Below are 24,615 nucleotides of genomic sequence, written 5' to 3' on the forward strand. Positions count from 1 at the left end.
AGATAAGTATATGACTCCACCTTTTCAATTACTGCTCCTTCAATCATTATTTCCCTTTCTGTGGCATACTTGTTCATCATTACTTTTGTTTTAGCCATATTCATCTTTAGTCCAAAATCCTTACTAGCTGTGCATAACTGATTAAGATTTTCCTCTAATTCTTTGGGATCATGGCTTATGACCACAATGTCATCTGCAAATCGCAAATGGTTTAGGTACTCTCCGTTCACATTGACTCCTTTCTGCGACCAGTCTAATCTTCTGAAAGCTTCCTCAAGGGCAGCAGTAAACAGCTTCGGAGATATTGTGTTTCCTTGTCGAACTCCTTTCTCAATTTTAAATTTCCTACTGTCTTTGTCTAGTCTAATAAAGGAGGTAGCACTCTCGTATATTTTCTTCAAAATCATAATATATGGGGTATCAATGCCTTGTCTTTCCAGTGCCCGAAACATTGCCTTATGCTGTATGGAGTCAAATGCCTTTTCATAATCCACAAATGCCAGGCATAATGGTGTTTTATATTCATTTGCTTTCTTCATTACCTGTGATATTACATGAAGGTGATCCATAGTTGAGAATCCTGTCCTAAAGCCAGCTTGCTCTTTCGGTTGATTCTCATCCAGTATTCTTTCTAATCTGTTAGTAATGACCCTTGTGAACAACTTGTAGATGTGGGATAACAAGCTAATTGGTCTATAATTTCCAATTTCTGATTTATCTCCTTTCTTATGCAGCAAAACTATGATTGCATTATTCCACTGCTTAGGCGTCACACCTTTTCTAATGCACTTTGTGAAGAGCCTTGCCAGTTTTTGTGTTATGTCTCTTCCTCCCAATTTTAACAACTCTACAGTAACTTCATCTTCCCCCGGGGCTTTCTGATTCTTCATTTTCTTCAATGCATGTTCTACCTCATCAGGAAGAATATTGGGTATGTCGTATGTGTTACTACTTTGCAATCCATCTTCCCCACTGCTGGCATCATTCCCCTGCTCCTTGTATAATTCTCTATAGTAGTCTTCTGCTATTTGAATTATGCCTTCTCTGCTGTTTATAAGTACACCATCGCTATTCTTCAGTTTCAGTATCATTTGTCTTTCTGTATTACTGCTCATGGCTGCTGATTTAAATCCTTTGTTTTCCCTTAATGCTTGTTCTACTTTTCTTGTGTTAAATCTTCTTATGTCCTCTCTGAGTCTCTTTCTAATGGCTTTGCATAACTCAGTATACTTAATTTTCTCCCTGTCAGTGTTTTTCTTGCTTTTCATTTGTCGTCTTCGGTTCATCATGACAAGTGTTTCTTGACTAATTTTTTCTTCTTTGGATTTCTTTTTCCCTATAGGTTTCTTGGGCTTTATCACTTTCAAAAAGTTGTAATATTCCTCGTCGATATCTTGGTCCTCAGCAGTCTGCAGAAGCTCAAACTTGTTCTTAAGTTCCAGTACATACTGCCTTTTCTCCTCTTCTGTTATCTCTTCTGTTATAAAGGATTTACTTAAAGACAACTGCTGTCAAGGGAAAAAGGGAGGGGCTTTTGTAATGGTGACTACAGTGGTCTCTATAGTTTTTAAATTATATCATAGGCCCAACTGATGATGTTACCAATAACAACTTCTAAATGGGAAGCATTCAGGCAAGTAATCATAGAAGCTATTAGGCTTTTCATAATAACTAAGAAATACTCTTCATTGCTTAGACCTAAGTGGATATCAGCTGAACTAATTGAGACTCATGGCTGAAAAGAAAAACATGGGATGCATATAAATTATCCATTGATACAGAAGCCTATGGTAGATAAAACTAGTCTAATCAAGTCATAAAAGAAGTTAGGCAAGCTGAGGTAAATTACAAGACATCACTGGCAAAGAATGCAAAGACTTCTTTACTTATTATGAGTAGAAGGAAAGGGTTGAAACACATTGGTCCACTTGATATCAATTTTAACTGTTGATCTTGCTCAGGTTACTGACAAACTGAATAGGTATTTTATATATCTACATTCATGGATGAAGAATTCTTTGGGAAAGAGCATGCCAGAAGTTTATCAAACTCTAACAGAGAGCTAAATGATTTTGTGATAAATGAGAGGAAAGTGGAGGAGATGCTGTTGAAGATAAACATAAAAAGGAACTTGGGTTGGATGGGATCTGTCCAGTTATATTAAGGGAGGAAGCAAATGTATAGCCATAATTATGAGAGCATCTTTGAATTCAGGAGAGGTCCTATGGACTGGAGATGTGCAAATGTATCCCCAATTCATAAAGGAGATCAAAAGGTGACATGAATAGTTACAGACCTGTTAGCTTAACTTCTGTTCAGGGAAAATAATGGAGTCACTGGTTAAAGTATCGCAGGACCTTCTAAACAGGAATGCAGTTATACTGCAGTCATAGCATGGATTTATTAATGCTGTAACAAAGCAACTAGATGCAAAAAATAATTTTCACATCATATACTTGAATTTCGGGAAAGCTTTTTATACTGTTGCACAGAAAATGGAGCAGTGTGGCATTAAGTGCAAGTTACTGGTATGGATAAAGGGATCAGAGTAGGAGAAGACAAAGAGTGGTTATCAATGGGCACTGCTTCTCATGAACTAATGTTATTAGTGGAGTCCCCCAGGGTTCAGTGCTGGGCCCATTGTTGTTTTCGATATTTATTAACGATATTGATGAAGGTATATCAGGCTTAATGTTTAAGTTTGCAGACAATACAAAGATTAGCAGGGTGGTATTGATAGTAATCAAGGTATGCTACAGCAACAAGATTTAGAAAAAAATTAGCAGATAAGCTGAGAAATGGCAGTTGAAGTTTAACATTGACAAATGCAAGGTACTGCATATTGTTAGCAGTAATTCCAGATTAATGTACCGTGTGGTACTACACTTGGAGTAGTGGAAAGTGAAAAAGACCTGGGTAATTGTGTAGTTAGATATGAATATGCAATTAGATATGCAATTGTTAGGCCACATTTTGAGTACTGCATACAGGACCAGAGGTCTAAAATTAAGAAGGATGTGGGTTTGCCCAAACAGGTGCAGAGAAGGGCAACAAGATTGGTGATGGGAACAAAAGGGTGGTCTTTCCAAGAAAGGCTGGAGTTCTCCAAATTCCAACGTCTGGAGACTTAGGTACCTGAAAGATGATCTGATTTAGATGTTTAAGGTTCTGAATGGATTGAGCATGGTTAATTCTGATGGCATTCTTCTCTTGCTTATACTACACACATGGGTTGGCATCAATTCAAATTGAGGAAGGATAGTTGCAGGATAAATGTGTGGAAGTTTGCCTTCAGCCAGCAGGTGGTTTATTGTTGGAACAAACTTTAATCTGTTGTTGTGGAAGTGGTTAGTTTAAAAAAAAGTTCAATTAAAAACCAGACAGATTTTTGAGGGGATATACAGGGTTTTTTTTTTTTTTTTGGCTGATACTTCATAAGCTTGCTTTCTTGTGAATTTTTGTTCCTTTTTATCTCTTTCACTGTGCTCTTTCCTCCTTCAGAAAAATTCTCCTATTATAATACAATGTGTCGACAAAACACAACCACAATGTCTCCTCTATCAGCATGTTATATCACAATATGGTGTGCCAATAAATGTGACACTGTGATTGTGCCTGATAAGGAGGTTGTGCCTGATTGCACCATAGTAAATAAATGTAATGTTTAAGTTTATTGGTTTCTGCAAGAATGATTACATAATCATGGTCTAACTTAAGGGTATTAAAGCCAGAACATATGATATTCATACACTGTTTGAACAGTTGAAACTTCCAATTAGACCTGTTTCTTATAGGAATTGGATGTTTTCATCACTAGCCACATGTATTTACAGGATTATTAAACTGTATTCTGACACTATCAACTATATCATAAGAAATGTAGAATGTTTATTTAGTAGTGCAAAAAATAAGTACTTTAAAAAAGATGACAGGTTATTTTCATTAGGTGCCACTTCTGTTTATACTAGTATACACGTCTTTTACTATTGATATCCTCTAGTCACTTCTTAGGAATGATAGGCTTTTAACTTCCAGAACTAAACTTCTGGCAAAGTGTATACTTGAACTAGTGAATTTTTAGTTGATGCTAATTATGTTGTAGACTGCTTGTGGGCCTGAATATTATATCTTGCTGAAGTTGAAATTTATTTAAATTCTTTTATTCCAGAGATTTCCTAATATGAATGATATCTGGATGATATAATTTACATCATGAATTCACAAACCATGTTTATGGAAAACCATGTTTATGGAAACCATGGTTATGGAAATAGTAAAGAATGTCCATCCAGATTTAAAATTTATCTTGGATCAGACTTTAAAAAATTTTTTAATTTTTTAAGTCTGATCCTTACCAGAGTAGCTAGAACAATACTAGTTTTTAAAATATATTTTATACTGCAAATACTAGTGTATTTTGCACTGTAATAGCAACTGGTCTTTTGTATATAAAAAAATCTATTTTATTTCCAAATATAAATATTGTACCACTCAGACTGCATTAAATAAATTTTAATTTATTTAATGCAGTCTGAGTGCCAATGATAACCTCTTTGCCAATTTCAAAGAAATTGGCAAAGAGGTTATCCAGTTAATGAAATCTCTGCTGTTCAAAAACAAATCAAGCTCCTTTTATCTCCCACTTCTAGCAATGAAAACTATATATATATTCAAAATGTCTTATTTCCATTCCATATAGACCAGTGATATAGCACCCTTATCCACTTATTTATAAACACTGACTATAAAATTATTGCTAAACCTCTGTTTAAACATAAGCGGTATTTAAATCACTATCTTTTTCATTGACCAGAATAAATTTCAGAGACATGATGTGATTTGTAGTGTTTTTTGCACACAATGTAGTCCTTTGTATCAAGGATAGATGTATTTTAGGGTAAAGATTAAAGCTAAATTCCTTCACCTCAGATCATCTGGGGGGGGGGCCTTAGAATAGTCCTATCATGCCTTCACTTTAGATCATGAATTTGATTTTACAAAATATTAATATAATGGATACTACCTGACATAATTTTACTAAATTGCTATTTATTTCACTCTCATGCCATAAGCATGAAGCAGCTTATTTGATCCATGGTTGCTGAGTCCCTTGAACTCTTGTGTTCAAGTGAAGTAAGAAAATATTCTCTCACCTGCTAAGATGCTTTAAATTGAATGCTTTAATTGTTAAAATTTTTAACATCATTTGATCGTAGCCAGTCTTCAAAAATGACTCATGTTGAAAAGTTTGTGTCCAGTTTCAGAATAGGCAAAGATTTTATTTTATCAGACCTATCTTTTAGTGGCTCACTATAGGAAATTCAAGTAGTACTGTATTTCTCACTATAGCAAATTCAAGAAATACTGTATTTCTTGGCCAATGTTGCAGCCTTTTGCTATTTTCTAACTCCTTAATGATTTTTAATTTTTCCTCTAAATTAAAAATTTTTTTGTTGTAGCTTTCTTCATTTTAGGCACTAATTAAACACACTCTTTACATAGACAAGAAATATTAAATCAGCAAAAGCAATGCTTATCAATTAAAACACTTTACGTTGCACGAACTAGAAAAAGATTCTGTCTGAACAGCTAATGTAGGATAACTGATGAAGGGGAAGGGTGTTCCCAAATGAGGAAGTTGTTTCAAAAATAACCAGACAAACACACCACCGTTTATTGCTATGTTTGGTTATAAGAATCAGTTTTGAACACCTTTGTGATATTTTTCTAAAGCACATTTCTGGAGGTCACAACCATAAAACAATAAAAACAATTTGCACTTACTGGTTTATTGGTCTTTTCTGTTAGTGCAATATATTATAAACAGGTAGTAAACTCGATCTTATTGCATTTGCAATAATACCGATAGCTGGAATCCTGTGGGATTTTATGTTATTATGGTGAAATGTGTTCCTCCTTCAATGAAATCTTCAATCATGTAAAAAACTTAAATAAATTTTCAAAATCTGCTCTTCATTCCTATTTTTGAAGCTTTGTAAACAAAAATCGTGCAGGTAGCAAAACTCGGCACGCAATCTAAAATTTCAGTAGTAAATACCTGACCACACAACAGCAAAACTGTGCAGTAAAAAACCAGGCAAATTGAGAGATTACTGTATTTTGCTCTTTGTGAAGAGTGCCCTAATTTGAACTTGTAAAATATTTATATGTTCTTCATATTAACTCCACAGTTATTTGTCATGAATCCAGTAATAATTTATTGAAAGTTGTAATTTCTTTCATTTTCTTTTTTAAAATTGATATTAAAATTTGATTTTGATTTATAATTTTAGCTGGTTGATGCATATCCTCTGGTGTCCAAGAGTTATCGTCAGTTTGCAGATCCGCTTAGCAAACATGAGCAAAAATCCCACTGTTGTGGGATGATGGCACTTCAAGATGGGCTTGGACATAGTGACTTGGATCAGTTGATGAAAGAGCCTTGTGATCTACAATTCATATTTGGTATGGTATTATAATAAGATTTGATTAGGCTTAATATGATGAAAAGTTATTTATTTTAATATTATGCTTGTTTATTTTTAATTAAATAATTGTTTATTATCGTCTACAGATTGTCGCCTTAAAAAGGTCTAATATACTTGTTAATGTACCTTATAGTGAATCTGGAAATAATTTTAGGCATACTGAGGAGTCCTCTAAAATGCACAAAACATTATTTTCTATTTAGATAGATTTAATCTCAGAATTTTCAAGGAGAACTAAATATATAAGATTTTCTCTTTCACATCATCTCATACCAATTTTGAATTCTGTCGATGGTGCTGTTATAAATAGCTATGATTTTGTTAAATTTTTAGGAGTTACATTTGATTCCAAATTGTTGTTTTGGTAACATATCACTTCTGTCAGGAAATCCTTATCACAATTTAAAATTTGGTCTTATTTGTGTGCCCAATAAGGACATCATTAAGAAATATCCAGTATTCTGTATATTAGATCAGTTGCGAATTATACTTGTATCATTTGGTCATATGGCAGCCTGCCATCCATACAGCCTGTTTCAGAAGCAGAATATTAGATTTTCAAATCTCCGAATCCCAAGATAAATGTTCCTGATGTATTCTTAACAACTTACCTGCTGTGTAATTTTGACTTGATCAATATTAGGATTAGTTTTTATTCAGTGCCCTAAAGAAGACTATCAACATAATAATTGGAAGACACAATAGCTTGTTTTAACTCACCATCTATTAACCTTAAGGATTCCACAAAATCAACTTGGTAATAATATTAGCCGCATAGTGCAGGGAAGCTGCAGTCTTTTACCACACACACAAGCCAAAAATAAAATAAATAAACAAATTAATAAAAAATAATAAAGCACAATAATAATAATAAAAGAATTAAAGATAACAATAAAAATATAAAGAAAGATATAAAGAAAAAATATAAAAGACTAATCATATGCTTCCCTCCTCATGTAGGTAACTGTCCAATTAACCACTGAATTTCTCCAAGCTGTCAGCCTCAACTACCTGCAAAGGTAGCTTATTCAAATAATTAACAGTTTTCTGGCTAATAGAAAACTTTTTGCAGTCCAGTGTAAACCTTTTCCCCCATTATTTGAATTTATGGCCCCTAGTTCTGGAATCCTTTATAATAGTGAAAATTTTGCTTTCATTCATTTTTCTATCCCTTCTCAGAACTTTACAGACTTCAGTCAGGTCCCCTTTAAGATGCCTGGTTGCTGCTCAATAATCCACAGAGCAGGCACCCTTTTGTAGATATGGATTGCCCCTCTTTGGACCCTTCAAGATGCTCAGTGTCTTTTTTTTTTAGGTGAAGTCTCCATACTTAGACACAGCATTCCAAGTGTGGTCTTACAATTGGCTCATACAATGGGATTATGACTCCTCTATCTTTGCAGACTGTTTGATAACTCATTGATAGGAGACTGTGGAATTTCCTAGCCACCTGTCTACACTGCTCAGAGAACTTCATATCCACCTGTGTCATAACTTCCGGATCTCTTTGTACCTCTAGTGTTTTTAATTCAACCCCAGCAAATGTCTGAGTTACTTTGAAGTTACTATTCCCCAAATGTAAGACTTTGCATTTTGCTGCATTAAAAAAGCTGCCACTTTTCTGAAGCCACCATCTTTGAAGCCTTTTCAAGTCATCCCAAAAGAGTGCTGCTTGGCACTAGTCATTCATTAACTACTCTTCCAATCTTCATATTATCTGCAAATTTTGATATTGTTCTCTCTATCCTCTTATCAGTGTTTTTGAAATTCAGAAACTCCAAGAACCATCCTTTGACCACATCAGTTCTGACATTACACCAATCTGAAGAATATCCATTAATCGGAGCCCTCTGCTTCCTGCTCTGCAGCTACCCTGCAGTCCATCTTATAATCTTGCCCATGATCTCAACATGTTTCAGTTTATAGAAACCTCTCATGAGGCATTAAGTCAAATGCCTTGCTAAAATTAAAATAAACTATGTTGAAATTCTGTACATCTGGCTCATGAGTAACTGTGTCAAAATAACTAACCAAGTTAGATAAACATGATTTTTTCTTAACAAAACCATGTTGAGTATCCTTCAGAATGCCATTTCTATTCAACTGTCCCTAGAATGCTCTCTTAATTATTGTCTCCAAGATTTTCCCAACTACTGAAGTCACACCAACTGGCCTGTAGTTTTTCATTTCACTCTTAGAACTGCTTTTATATATTGGCAATACATCGGTACTTCTCCAGTCCAAAGAAATCTCTCCCGAGTCCAATGGTGCCCTCATAATTAATGTTAACAGTTCAATGCACTCTTGCTGCCTCCCTCAAAACTACTGGTTGTATTCCATCAACTCCAAGAGCCTTACTTGCCTTTGTGCTTGAAAGTTTTTACTATTACCTATAATTTCAAAAGTTCAAATTTCATATTTCTCAGCCTCACTCACACAGCATCTCCTCATCAATGTCTTTCGTTAATAAAGATCAATATGAAGTACCTATTTAGTTTATCATCAGTATTAGCTGGGTTATCTAAGCTTTTCCCATTACTGAAGGGTCCAATCTGATTCATTTTCTATTTTGTATTCCCCCACATGAAATATTTCCTGTCTTTGCATTTTGTTGTCTTAGCCAGTGCTTTCTCGTACTCAGCCTTTACCATCCTAACTCAGGCCTTAATTACTCAGCCTTTACCATCCTAACCTTTTCTTTACAGAAAAGGTTAGGATGGTAAAGGCTGAGTACGATGGTAAAGGCTGAGTACTACTATTGCAGATCAACTCATAGCCATTGTGGGCTTAGTACTTTTCATTGCTCAGTGACTTTTCCATGCCATCTTTTTCTGCTCCATTAGCCAGGACAGCTCTATATTCATCAATCTCAGCATCCTCTTTATGCTGTATTTTATTAATGGCATCTATGCATTCATGGCTTCTGTGGCTATTTCTATCAAATTATTCCATAATTCTAATGTATTCACCCTCCATCTCCAGTTTTTCTAGTTGATAATATGCCATGTAGCATTTTAAACTGTCATAGACCCCTTTCCTGAAATTAAAATCTCTGCCTTTATCTTTAGCTACTTCAAAATCTTTCTTCATTTTCCAACTAACAAGCGTGTAATCACTATCTGCCAATGGTTCCTATACTGTGAGTCCTATGATGTGATCTGGTTCAGAAGTAATGATCAGGTCTAGAAAATTCTAAACTTAGTATTTTCTCTAAAATGCTGGTACAAATAATAATCATCTAGTTTATTTACAGTTTTTTCCCCATAGTGAGTTTTCCTCCCACTTACTCCAGTTAATTATGGCCAATTGATATCACTCAAAATGAGGGGTGCTGTATTATAAGCTTGCTTATACAGCACCCCTCATGCTGTTGCTATATAAGCTTGCTTTCTTGCATCATGTGCCTTAACTAATGCTGATGCTAGTTCTACCCCAAGAACCTTGCACAGTCCCTAGTGCTGAATTGATTGACTGGGCAAAATTGCAGATACCTTCAAATTTAATCTTAATGCAGCTTTTTCTTAGTATTGGCCTATACTTGTTAAGTAAATCCTCAGATCTCCTATTCTTAGTATCATTAGTATAAATGTATATAACATTCACCTTTTATGTCTTTAAAAGGTGATAGCCATTCTCTAACATTGTTGTCTTTTTCCTCTCGCAGCCTTTCCTTGGTCCTATTTAACCTATCCTTTTTACACAGTATAGTCACCAACAATAGCTACCTCTGCGGGAACCAGTGCACTTTGCCATTGAGGATGTCATGTTGTCCAATGTTTGAGTGAAATCCGTTTAGTTAACCCAAACTAAACCTCTTACATTTGTAAGAGGTTTAGTTTGGGCTAACTGTTGACAGTTAACCCGAACTGAGGCATTCCAGCTTCTTTGAGCGATTTGCTTCACTGCTCTAGTCAGAGGCACATGAGTTTAGTCTAAATTTAATTTAAAAATACCATGAAATTAACTATCAAATACAAGTATAATAATGCTACACTGTTTCAAAGGCTCTATGACAGCACTGCATGTCATGCTGTCTTCAGTTACATTATGTACTGTGTGATACAGTTCCATTATAAAATTATGTTTGCATTGTTATAAATTTATAATTTATAGACTGATTAAAATAAAAACACTTCCACGATGTTCCTGTAAAAATGTACAGATCGAGAAACAGAAAAATTTCTTCTTCAGCTTCAATACCCCTTCAGTTTTTATTTTAGCTCCATCTGGACAGTGATCTGAGGCAATCATTACCACACTTATATATAATTAATATATACATTACAGTTAAAACTCAAAATCCATTACTATCAGTTCTTACAAGTAAGAATTAGAAACCACTGTGCCTGCTGGTAAAAACTAGTTCCTTGGAAAGTTCAGTTAGTGGAAACCACAAGAACACTTGTAGAAGTTTTCTTAACAGACTTTCATTTTCACTAGTGATAAAAGGTCAGGTTAGTTTATTCCAACAAATTCTACTAGAATCTGTCCCAAATTTGGTGATGTAAACTAACATAACGTTTTTTTACTAGCTGAAAAGGAAAGTCTACTAAATTCTTGCCAACTCCACTTGCTTGCAGAACACCATTTACTCTAATGCAAAATCATGGTAATTAGCAGCCAATCAGTGTTTTCTGATTTTGGAATTCAGTGATATATGTAAAATTAGGTAGAGTGCATGAAGTTTGCAAAGTTATATGTATAGAATTTTATTGAGGTAAGATAGCATCTGTGTGTTTGTGAGATGAATTTAAAACTTTTTATTAGAGTTGATTTTTTGCCTGCAAGTAAACTGGTTTATTTTGTTGCTATTTAGAGTTCTTCAAGGTAAAAGTTGAGATGAAATATAAAGTGACAAAACTTTTTAAGGTATGCTGTACATAGAGAAAATATATCCAATCTGGCTCACTCATTCACTGTTAAACCTCCTCCAATAATATGCTGGTAAAGTAGTGAAAGTGAGGTTATTTGTTGCTCATTTAGGCAGTCTCGTAATGTTTTGTTATTGGTTCAGTTCAGTCTGTAGATCTATTGTTAAAGCTTTATCATCTAAATGGGAGGGATATTAGGTAAAATATTTGTTTACTATAATGTTTATCATATCATCAAATGACATGCAGACTAGGTGAAAGATGGAAGGGAAAGAAAAATCCAGAACTTTCCCTTTGAGTATAAACTTTGTTTTAGTAATTTCAGATTTCTAGTAAGTAAGTTGTTGCTGTACAGGATAACAAAAATCATACATTTGTTAGTATTGCCTACTACTACAAAAACACAATCTGTTCTCTGTGGAGTGTTGGTGCCTTACCTTGATTCCTGCATTATTTGTTCATACGTTTATAGTCTGCTTAGCATACTAGTCAGTGGTAGCCAGACACCTTTTGTCTGGATGATACTCTCAGTATTATTAACAGGCTTTACCAGCTTGAAGATGTAAATGTATATTTTGATATTCTGCCTAAGCAACTTGAAGAGACATATGACTTCCTGGTTTCTTGTAGCTTTGTTATAGCACACTAGTACTCCTGGAATATTTGATGTGACTATTTTACAAGCCTGCACTGGTAACTCGTATAATCTTCTTATTAAAAGCTGGCTTCTGTGTCATAATTGTTTTGCCGCTTATTACCCGTTTGGAGAGGTTTGAATCCCTATTAGTATTAGTAATGGCCACATGGTGCAATGGTCTATGCCTTATGCTGCACCAAACAAAAAAAAAAAAATAATAATAATAAAATAAAATAACAAAAAAATACATAAAATAAAATAATAATAATAAGAAAATTAAAAAAAAATAATAATAATAAAAATTAATAAGAGAAAAGGAAAATGGACAACCTATGCATTTCCCTCCTCCCTTAGATAATTATCCAGCTGACCTTTGAAATTTCTCCAGACTGTGTCAGCCTCTATATAGGAATAAGTTACTGAGACTGTCAGCCTCTATATGGAATAAGTTACCTACACTCATGTAGGTAACTTATTCCATATATCTAGTCTCTAGATATTGACCATGTTTAGTCTCTAGAGACTAAACATGGGTTTCACCACTCAAGCCTCCAATAAGCAAAGTGGTGGTATTGCACCGGTTGATGAGAGTCATCTACCACCTTAATTACATTTTTTTCAACTTCACTCCCAGAATTTCTCATTGACGTGAAGGGTTTTTCATCTATAAATATCGATGAGGCGCCTCCGTAGCCAGGTGGGAAGGAGCAGCAGTGCATAGCACACGCTTCTTGATTAGACCGGGGTTCAAGCCCGTCACCACCAAATACGGAGGATGCGGAAAGGTCAGGGAATGACCACCGCATATCCCGGAGCAATATGGCCTTAGTTGCTAATGTTCCTAAAAAAAAACTAAACAAACATAAATATCGATGCAAAGTAACTGTTGAGTTCATCTGCAACTTCAGCTGGGATATCCAATACTATCCCACATCCATTACATAAGGGTCCGATCTGGTTTGTCCTTCATTTCTTTACATTTATATATGTGAAGAATTCCTTATCCCCTTTGCTCTCTTTGCCAGAAATTTCTTATAATCTGCCTTTGCCAGCCTAACCTTTTCAGTGGCGTTACTACAGATCAATTTGTAGCTGTTATAGGCTTCAGTACTTTTTATTGCTCTGTAACTTTTCCATGTCATCTTTTTCTGCTCAAGTAATTTGGCAACTTCATTATTCGTCCAACTTGGAATCCTCCTTGTGGAGTATTTTTTTAATGGTATATAAGCATTCAAGACTTCTGTGATTAATGTTTTAAAGGTATACCATAATTTAATTGTATTTTCTCTTTGTGAGATATCTACCCAGTTAATAGAGGCCATGTAGCAACTTAAGGGCATTGTAATTTCCTTTCCTGAAATTATAACCCATTCCTTTGCCTTTAATTACTGCTACCTCTCTCTCTCTCTCTTCATCGTCGATCATAGAACTCCGTGATCACTTCCTGCTACTGGTTCCTGTACTGTCAGCCCTATTATGTCATCTGGTTCATGAGTGATGATGATATCTAGAGCAGTTGTGGCCAACTTAATTTGTGATGCGATCTACTTTTTTTCTTCAAAATGTGCCATGATCTACCATCTCAAGAATTTCATTGCACATGGTTAAAAAGTTAATCAACACATATTGAAAAATGTTTATAAATTTTAAAATTAAATACAATTCAGAATTCTTATTTTAAATTCACACGTATTTAAAATTTTAATTTATGTGAAGTTTGTGTCTTCATGTCATCTGCCAAGCTTTCAAAATCGGGGATATACCGTGATAAGGCCAACCGTAAAAAATCTGTATGCAAGTCCATAAGAGTAGAGCGATTCTTTGTCTTTGTTTATTTCAAATACGAAAAGGCCAATTCACATAGATATGTGGAACCAAAACAGGAATTTAAAAGTTCACTGCATTTTTTTACATTTGGGTACTTTTCTCGGCAAACATATTTTCAAAAGTGTCTTCTTCTGATAATCTGGCTTTTAGGAAGACATTGTTTCGCAATGTAATATAATTTCATTTTCAAGTAATATTTTCTCCATTTGAAAAATCTCAGCGTTTTTTTGCAGTTTGCTTCATATCTAAGTCAACATTAAATGGATAAGAAATATATTGACAATGTCTTCAATTGTTTTAAAATCACTGAATTTGGTTTCAAAATCATCCACAACTTTCTCAATTTCAGAAACATATTTCTCACTATTAAATTCAAAAACAGGATATTTTTGCAAATGATCTTGCATATTTGCGAAATGATTGGATTTGTTTTCCTTTGAGATCCTTAGCCATTGCCAAAAATTGATATTTATATGCAAAAATACTACTAATCAGTGCATTGAAGTGCCTTTATAAATTTCCTTTTTTTGGGTATAGCCACGGAAGCATTGCAAATCAAACAACTGCATTTTTCTTTTATCATTACAAAACAGTATTCTAGTTCTCACTCTTGATGAAAATGATACATTTTGCTCTTTTCGTAGTATTCATTTTAAATCAAAGGTTATTAAATTAATGTATAAGTACTGTCCAGTTATTAATTTAAGTAAGCTAAATAAGAATTCAACACATACACTATGCTCTCCACCAACTGCATGAATTTTCATTAGACAAGCCTAGTGGATGTACGGCGAAAAGAGTAGTTACATAATTCAATGGATTTGTAATTAGCGTATGCAGTGGAGCACATAATAATAATATTTAGATTTTGATCAATCTGTTTTTTATATATATTTAAAATTCGTCGTGATCGACTGGTAGATCGCAATAGACTTGTTGGCCACCACTGATCCAGAGTATTCTTTTTCTCTAGTACTTTTTCTGACATGCTGATACAAATAACAATCATCTAGTTGATTTAAAAATTTTGTCCCCCATGAGGAGTTTCCTTCCCATTTGCTCCAGTCAATTAGAGGCAAATTGAAATCACCCATAATAAGACATTCACGCTTACTTGCCCATTCTATTTGCATGTAGAGGCTCTCTTCATAATCACCTGGCCTGTAGATTACTCCCACTCTCATTATACCTTTGCTTCCAACTATTTCACACCATACAGATTCTATACTAGCATGCGAAATGTTTTAAATCCGCGAAAGCTTTCGTCACGCTCAGGCTTCTTTTGATAGAAGCATGACCCCACTACCCCTTCTATCTTCCCTGTCCTTCCTAAATACATTATACATACCATACTGAAACTCATCATTTGTCCTAACCAGCAGTTTCAATTTCACTCATTTTATTGACAACATTACTGTATAAACAATTAAGACTTTGTGTTCTTATGTAGTTAACTACCCTGACACACCCCTAAAGTTATTTAAGCTTGCTTCGCTGGCATATGCTACTCGCTCATGTGAAACGCTTTTGCCCTCAGAACATCTTGCTACTATGTTCTGTTGCAATGACAAACAAATACTCTTGAGGTATGTGCAAGAGTTAATTTGACCAATACTATCAGATAAATGCATATCTATATTACCCTTGTCTCCCCAAACTAGCAGCTTCCCTGAACCTTTAAGGTATTCTCAATAATATTGGCAAACACTTTTGCACCACCATTGTTTAAATGGAGCCCGTCTCTACAAAATAGATTCCTTCTACCTACAAGTGCGGGCCAAGCTGATAGAAATTTCCCCCCAAAAGTCCTTCAAGTCTTGAGTTAATCCACAAGGCTTTCAGCATATAATCCCTCCTATAGTGCCTGGGCAGAATTGCAGACATGTCGACATTGTGACCTAACTCGCGACATTTCTTCAGTGTGGTCCTACATTTGTCTAACAAATCGTCAGGTTGTGTATGCTTAATGTCATTAGGCCTGATATGAATACAGTTGTGCCCCCCCCCCCCCCCCCCGTATCAGCTGATTCAGTTACCTGCGGTTAACCATGAAAAAAAAAACAAAAAAACTTAACATGTACTACTCGTGTGTCCAATAGGATGCTTCCCTTTATTTTTTACAATGTCATGTATGGTTTGGTTACCAGCATTATAATGGTTCTTTAGAGATTTAACGGATGCACTGTTTTCAAACTTTTGAATAATTTCAAGTTTTTGTTTAATTTGAAAGCACAACTCTTGTGTTTGCCCATCAATTTCACAATTTATAAACAAAAAAATAATAGTTACTATAAAAAAAAAAAAAAAATTCCGACATCCCTGACATAAATAACAAAACAAAATTTATTTGTCCTTTTGCAGTGTGATGGAACACAACAATCGATGCGATGCACTAAATCAAACTTTTTTTTTTTTTTTTTTTTTTTTGAGCAGTAGGTGTGAAGACAGTGGGGGGTTGCAAGATAATAAGTACACTAATCTCCCAATGACGACTTATAATGCCGGTTCTTGTCGCTTATTTATGACTTGCAAAATATCTGTTTATATCTATTCTAGTTATTACTTGAATTTTATGATTTCTGTTTGATTTTTTTATTATTTGGAGTCTTGAAGTGTCCCGGTTAATCGAGAGTCTGATGTACTTTATTATTACTGTATTTAATTAATGTTGGCACATTAATTAATGTCTTACTGTGTGTTTAATTTATCAATTAAACTTTATTATCATATGTATGTACAAGAAAATCATGTTATGTATGGGGTCAGCACATGTTTGCTTATATCTGCGGTTTCAACCATCCACGGTAGGTCTTGGAACATATCCCCCACAGATACAGGGGTCTTACTGTGATAATATTCTCTTTTCCCCACGTAAAATCTGGCAGTCTGTTGGTGACATCATTAATAGTTGCTCCTGGCAGACATACCCTGGTTCTAGTCCACCTATCCTTATTACAAAAAATATTTCCCATTTTCCTGACAGTGGAGTCTCCTAATAGAACTAAATCCTTTTGGACCAGAGTAGTTTGCACTTGGTTATTCTGTTCTGAGGCCCGAATCGGGAGTGCATTACTTGGTAGGTTGCTAGAGTCTTGAGTCCCTGGCAAGCTCCCAGTTACATTATTCTCTAGGGCAAGCGCCTGTTTTTCAGTGACTCAAATTGTTCTAGAAGTGTACCAAATTGTAACTTAAGATCAGTGCACTCCTTACAACAGTGACAAAGAAAAGAATCTCCAAGTGAGCTAGGATTATCCACTAGGTCCACCTTGGAATATATGTCACAGGTTCTGCAAAGGATAAAATCATGACTCACCCAGAAATTGCCATTGGCTTTTTCCGTATGAGCCATGGTACCCTCTGATGAAGTGTTCAAGGCAGATCTTGTAATAACCATTATGAAAATTTACTAATTATTAATAATTATTAATAACAACAAATTATATTTATAATATAAAAATAAATCAAACTTTTATGGGGGGGAAACTTATTAAAATAAACTTTACAATATACTAAAAAATCTTTGAAATCCTGCTCTGCTTCGCTAATTCTGCTTTAATCCCCTCTTATCTATGCTTCTTTAATGTGGCTACAAAGAGCTGTAATAGGCATGTCTGCTCGCCACAAATGCCAACAGTAGAATGTTGGTTGTTCTTAGATGGACATGCAAGTTTTCCTGTGATTTATACCTTTTTTTTTTTTTTACAAAGTATATAAACTGGTCCATGAACACGTGAAAATGATTGCATATGCCTCTTGCACATTACTCATTTTGGCAACTGAATGCCAAAATGAGTAATTTTGAAATGAGCTCTCTCTCTAGCTTGCTGGTCAATATCCAAAATGTATTATTATTATTATTATTATTAAATATATTATTAAAATATATTTAAAATTTATTTTAAAAATAAATTATTTAAATTCCTGTAGAACTTCTGAAAGTTGAAGAATCTGGCCAATATGATAAAGAATCATGGGCTATGGATCCAGATGAAAAGTTAAATTCAGTACCACAGCTTAAAGATATTGGTAATTCTTTTTATAAGCAGAAAAAATTTCATCAAGCTGCTGAGAAATATGCTGAGGCTCTAAATAGGCTAGAACAACTTTTGCTAAGGTAATATTTTTGTTAAAATGAAATATTTAATAATAAAAAAAGTTACTGTTGATTGGTAAGGAATTATTGATTTTCAGATTTCTACTAATAATTTTCCAAGAAATTAAGTTTCCAATAATTACTATTTTGTATTTATATTAGCCATCTAACAGGCATGACAAAAAAAAAAAAAAAAATAGTCACACCAATAGACATGTAGAATGCTGTTCTACATGACTCCAAAAGTAATCTAAGATGGTGCACTTAAATATTTTATTCTTTATTATGACACTGTATTAGATAATTAGAACAAATATTTTTACTAACAACAACCTTGTTATCAAAATAAACCCCAACTCCATTACAGCCAAATCTTGGGGCACACCACAAAATGGGTGAAATTAACATAAGTTTACAGCTCCATTTTTATGAAAAAAATGGAGCTGTAAAGAATTTTTTATGATTATACATCTCCAATTAAGAAATAATCAGTTATGTGCATTGAAGCTGAAGACCATACTACAGAATGCTAAAATTCACACTCATAATTTTAATAGATATTTTAATTTTTAGCGCTTCCTAATTTTTTTAATTTTTTGTTCGTGGTCTATGAACACATGAAATTAGCGCAATGGCTATGATATTACAGCACGCCTGTTGGATAGTTAATATATAAAAAGCCTAATGCTATTAGAAGATATATTGAAAGAATACTGATATCATGATAGTCATATTTCTTTCGTAGTTTTCTCTGACAGTGTCTCCTCTTTATGTAAAATAGGTTAGCTGGTCACTAGAGATGGGTATGAAGAAAGATCTACCACTGCTTTAGTTTTCTTGAAAGTAATGATTTACTTTTATTATTTTTTTTTCTTATGGCTGTGTGCAGTTAACTGTTATTTCTGAAATGAAGTATCAGAAATAGTAATTAATTCACTCTGCCTTAAATAAAAAAAATTGTTTAAAAATGTGAAGCACAATGGCATTGAGCTTACTGAAAACATTACATAAATCAGTGAAGCTATAAATGAGAATAATACAGTAAAACATTGCTTTCTATAATGGGAATTCAATTTATATGCAATCCATTATAAGGATCTTGCCTGTAATCTCAGTGTGTTCCAGCTTATATCTTTTGCAATATTTTTTGGAGTCAAGTGCTTTGCTGAAGTTTGAATAAATAGTATTAAAGTTATTTTCTACATATAACTCATTAGTAATACTCTCATAATGGTTTATCAAGTTAGTTAAACAGTATATGTTCCTTTACAACGTGCACTGTTCCCTTGAGAGGACATTTGCTTCTTGTTTTCATGGCCTCTACAAAATGGGATAAGAATACTTTCTCATCACAGCTTACAAAAACTGTGTGCTGCTCAGTATGAGCAGCACACAGTTTTTGTAAGCTGTGATGAGAAAGTAAGTAAGCTCTGAAGAACTTACGCTCTAAGAAGAAGCTCTAAGTAAGTAATTTTGTAAGTTCTTCAGAGAATTCAAATAAATATAGAATATATTTATTTGAGTTCTTTTAGTTGGAGCTGAGCTTTTTTGACGTGAATACATCTTTAAATTCGGTCCGGTATGGGGGGGGGTCTCTACGAAAACTCTAGCGACCAAAAAGATAGCAAGATTTCACGTGCTTATATCTCGTAATCTATAAATGATAATCTAATGATTTAAATTTTCTTGGATAGAGAGTTTATGTCCATATCTAAAATGGTGGGGTGTGCAGTGGTGAGGGGGGGAGAGGTAGCGCTTGCACACGAACACTGAAAATGGCAATGCCACGCAGTGTTTGGGCAGTGTTTGGATTGCAAAGAGATAGGACGTTGAAATTGGTGTTGATCTGTAGAGAATAACAGGATCTACAATATTATTTAGAAATAATAACTGATAAAATAAAATTTGTAAAGTTATAAACTGATGAGCGTGCTGAGTTGAAGAAAATTTTCATAATGTCGAAAAAATTGCAAAGGAAATATGAACAGAAATGTAAAAAACGTATATCATTGGAAAGAAAAATTCAAAAGTTCAACTTTAAGTACATTTCTACATCGCCCACTACTCTGGGCAGCACTTGTATAGCTTTAACCTTTGTAAGAAACATCGATGTAAATACTATGCCATATGTATGCCAAAGTTATACTTCACTTATAACCACCAAGACTTTATTCATTTACATCTTACCCTTCCTCTAATAACACAAAGATGGATTCACGCCTTAAACAATTGCGGTTGTGTCCCCGTACACAACCCACCCCAATTTTTTTTAGTATCTGCTGCCATCTCTTATCTGTTTTAACTTATTGGATACATAATTTATAATAAATGGCATCAGAAAAATACAGCTTTGAGTATTGAGGAAAATTGCACCTGTTGACCTCAGTTGCCTTACAAAAGCCAAATTTGAAGAATATTTGTGGAATTCAGATCCAGAATTTGATGAAACTAAATCTGATTATACATAAATAGATTAAATAGATGTAGAGGATATTGTTGCATCAATAAAGTAACAATGAGTTTTATTTAAAATTTTTATATTTTTACATGTTTTTAAATTCTTGAATTTTGACAATAATTTTACTATAGTGTTAAGTTATAAAGTCAAAAGAACATTAATACAGTCAGTTCTGCTATAACACGCATTTTCACACTGCGAATTTGCTCCAACATGACTGATATATTAGGGAACAATGTTGAGTATAACGCGATTTTCACGTTTGCTCATGTGCGATTTCACCTGTGAGTAACACTAAGTGAACGCAAAACCCCGCACCAAGCTGAACGTAGCGATCTGTGCAGCAATACATACAAGTTTACAAAGCTTAAAAAATGTCAAATGTGTGAGAGCTATATTTCCCATTTACTGTAGTTTTATTGGTGAGGGACACAGTGTTGTGTCACTTGCTGTATTCATAAGATAACACATGATATTGTAGGCCAACTCATGTTTTCGGGAGTTCACATTGTTCTGTTCGAACAGAAATTTTGTGAGGCGTGATAGCGTGAACAGAGGAGCACATTTCTGGAGGTCACTATGATAAAACAAAAACAATTTACAGTTCCCTGTTTATTGGGCTTTTCAGTTAGTGAAATTAATTATAAATGGGTAGTAAACTCGATCTTATTCCATTTGCGATAATAACAATAGCTGGATTTTCTGTGGGTTTTTACATTATTATGGTGAAATGTGTTTCCCCTTTCGTGGAATCTTCAATCATATAAAAAGCATAAATAAATTTTCAGAACCTTCTCTTCCTATTTTTTAAGCTTCATAAACTTGTTACTCCATATCTCACGTGTGCAATTTGTGCATCGCAAGTTCGTTGTTATTGATTTCTTATCTTTTTCACTGTTTTAAATTTTACAATCCAAAAAAAAAAAAAGAAAATTTCAGTGAATAGAATTATCAGTCAAACAAACAAACTTCATATCTTATCAATGTAAAGTGTTATATTTACTGTAATATTTATTTATTTATTAGAAATTTAAGATGTTTAAACCTGTGTTTGCAATTTTATTGGGTTTCTAACTTTTTTTAGTGTTTTACTTACCAGACTGGACTTTTTTTTTTTTCTTTTTTTTTGTACTCTGCCCCTATCCTCATTTTTCCCATCAACCCTGTTGTTTTTAATGTGTGAAATACCATAACATGGAGATTTTTAGGAATACGTGTACCATGTTATAGCAGAACTGACTGTATTTTAAAAGCGTTTATATATAAAATTTTATTTTTAGAAAATTTCAAAATTCCATGAAAAAATTCACTCCTCAGAGCCCACTGCTATTATAATTCACTATGAGGGACTCGCCCATGTGTGGAAGACTTGCTGCTGAAAATATTAAAGTTTTATGGCATTCCATTTGGTCTTGAATTCAAAAAATCAATGAGATGTTTTTCCCTCCATCTCATGCACAATGGGGAATGGAATGTTTGCACAGTTATGTGAGCAAGGTCCACTTGCTTTCCAGTTTCAGATTTTAAAAGTCCAAGTGTTATCACTTGTCTTCACTTGTAAGACCGTTTTGCTACTTTTATTTACAGTGCCATTTCTTAAATACTGATGTTTACTTTTATCCGACATTTTTGTGGATAAAACATTAAATGAAAAATATACAAACCTTTAGCACTAACACTCTTCAAGAATCAGAGTGACTGCATAGCATACAGTATACTACATACATATCGATGCATTATATATTTGAAAGTTAAATTTTTTCAGGAACAAATTTTCCAGTTATCAACATTACACTTATTTAGTCTCTTGTACAGTATTTCAAAAACAGCTGACTTCACTTGATTTATTCATTCACATGCCCTTTATTTATTCATGGTGTTGTTTTTATTTTTAAAGTATAATAAATAGATAAAGGGGAATAAAATTATATTTCACATTTGGCATTTTTTAACTTAACATTGTTCAGCAAAAGCAGTTCTAGATTTTTCAATTATTGAAATGTGACAGTTACTTTCAAGAAATTAAAAAATTATTAAAAAAAAAAAATAAAAACACTGCTGTAAACATGAGTTGGACTGCTGTGTTAATGGAGTAGATAGATGAGGCGCCTCCGTAGCCAGGTGGGAAGGAGCAGCAGTGCGTAGCACATGCTTCTTGATTAGACCGGGGTTCGAGCCCGTCACCACCAAATATAGAGGATGCGGAAAGGTCAGGGAATGACCACCGCATATCCCGGAGCAATATGACCTTAGTTGCTAATGCTCCTAAAAACCAAAATAACAACAAACAACAACAACAATGAAGTAGATGAAAAGCACAAGTTGCTGAAATATTGTCTGGGGTCTCATCAACCCCAGCTTGGAGTTAAAAGTACACTTGACTATGTATGAAGGGTGTCCTGTAAGTTCTAAATCTAACCAGGGAGGACCTATCTGGAGGATCTACTTTGGAGTACTTCTCAGTGTAGCCTCTCTGTTACTCCACACATTTGGCTCAACAGTGCTGAATTGCTTTTATCCTGCTGTGTAGAATGTTTTGTCAAGATCATTCAAATGTCAGTCCACAACTGCCATAACCTCATTGTTGGTGACAGAATGGGCACCTGATATGGTCCCCTTTGCTTTTCATCTGTTAAACTGATCTCAAAAAAATCTAGCAGGTTTCATCTATTTCCTAACCAAAAAAAATATGAAAAGTGGAGTACTCCATCATGCTGCATTGTCCTGGTCTAAGAGCATTCCATTTTTAAGTGTCTTGTAACATTCTTGTAATAATTTCATTTTGTAGTTGAGCCAGGAGATTGGAATAATATGCTGTATTAATAGCTTATCTGAAATCAATCAGCACTTTCTCAGAAGACTGATGTTATGCCTTTTCCAGCTGAAGAAACAGATTTTGCATTTAATCATGTCTTTAAATGACATTTTCTTTGCTGGTGTTATCCATCAAGAAATGAACTGTTCACACATTTTGTATTCATTTTTGTTTTCACACATTTTGTATTCGTTGTTCAAGTTTATTTCTTGAAAGATTTTGTCTTGTTTTTTGGGGAGGGGCTATTTCAAAGTTTAGACTTCTGCTTAGTCTTCAGTTGGAATTGGTGAATCCACATTCTATATAGGCATTCCTCTGGATTTAGCATGAATAGTTGCAGATTTTCCTTTTACACATTGCATTCCTCCAGCTTTTTTTCAGGACTTGTTGCAATTTATTTTTAGAGTGATGACATTGGAAGGTGTCCTCGTTTGAGGGCAAACTTCAACTGACTCTATCACAGTTGAATTCAGCTACCTACTTCTTATAGTATCATATAAAGAGGCAAGGTATTCCAAGGCATTCACTGTATGAATGGCTGGTGAATTTTAAGTTCTCCTGGTACTTGATTACTGCCTTGACCTCCAAATTTCAGTGCAGTAGACCACCCTTCAGGGCCTGTGAAACAGCCTTCAGGTCCTGAACTGAATTTTCAAAACAAAATTTGCAATGTAAGCATAAAAAGATTTGATTATTATATGATATTAACTCAATGGGTGTTTCAAAAGTGATGGTCAATAATTTAAAGGTGAACTGTACAGACTACAATATGCAAAAAAAGCCTAGTAAACATGTGTCCTTAAGTGAATAATTTTCAAGATATTGCACATTTCTAGTTGGGATCCACCACTGACTTGTTTGTTTAGGTTAGGTTATGCTCATTTTCTCCCTCTTCTCTCAATGTTCTGAGACATAGCAGGCATACTAGTACTTGTTAAAGGATAGTCAACACGGAAAGAGGTTACAACAACAAAGAGTATGCGGACATGCACTTCATGTACGGTAAAGCCAATGGCAGTGCACTCGAGGCTGCTCGTTTGTACCAAGAAGCATTTCCCCGCCGAAGGCAGCCCAACAGGCGTTCATCAGGGTACATCAGCACCTTAGAGAACATGGGTACTTTGCACATGGAGTACGAGCAGGTAGGCCCAGAAGCATAAGCCTGATGTTGAGGAAAGGGTGTTAGAAAGATTAGAACAAAATCCAGGAATTTCGACAAGGAGGGTTGCTCTGCAAGAGCATGTACTGAGTCATAGCAGTGTGTGGCGAATTTTACATCGCCGATTACTATACCCCTACCATATCCAGTGTGTGCAAGGTCTCAGCAATACAAACTATCCTCCCAGAATGAACTTCTGCCAGTGGATGCAACAACAGTGTGTCCTGAACCCCCAATTTTAAACAACATTTTGTTCACTGACAAAGC

General features: G+C 34.4%; 1 protein-coding gene across 2 annotated transcripts in view; it reads left to right on the forward strand.

Moving 5' to 3' along the window:
* The window catches only part of LOC150080547 (AH receptor-interacting protein-like), an 84,255-nt gene that overhangs the window by 42,055 nt on the left and 17,585 nt on the right, over positions 1-24,615 (forward strand). For both annotated transcript variants that reach the window (XM_090381077.1, XM_090381076.1), the window contains exons 3-4: positions 6,294-6,465; positions 17,751-17,937. In XM_090381077.1, coding sequence (XP_090237203.1) covers positions 6,384-6,465; positions 17,751-17,937 — 269 coding nt within the window. In that variant the 5' untranslated portion in view covers positions 6,294-6,383. The remainder of the gene's footprint in view (positions 1-6,293; positions 6,466-17,750; positions 17,938-24,615) is intronic.

The sequence above is a fragment of the Mastigoproctus giganteus genome, chromosome 9 (genome assembly GCF_048544385.1).
Source record: "Mastigoproctus giganteus isolate SK-2022 chromosome 9, ASM4854438v1, whole genome shotgun sequence".
NCBI classification, from domain to species: domain Eukaryota; kingdom Metazoa; phylum Arthropoda; class Arachnida; order Uropygi; family Thelyphonidae; genus Mastigoproctus; species Mastigoproctus giganteus.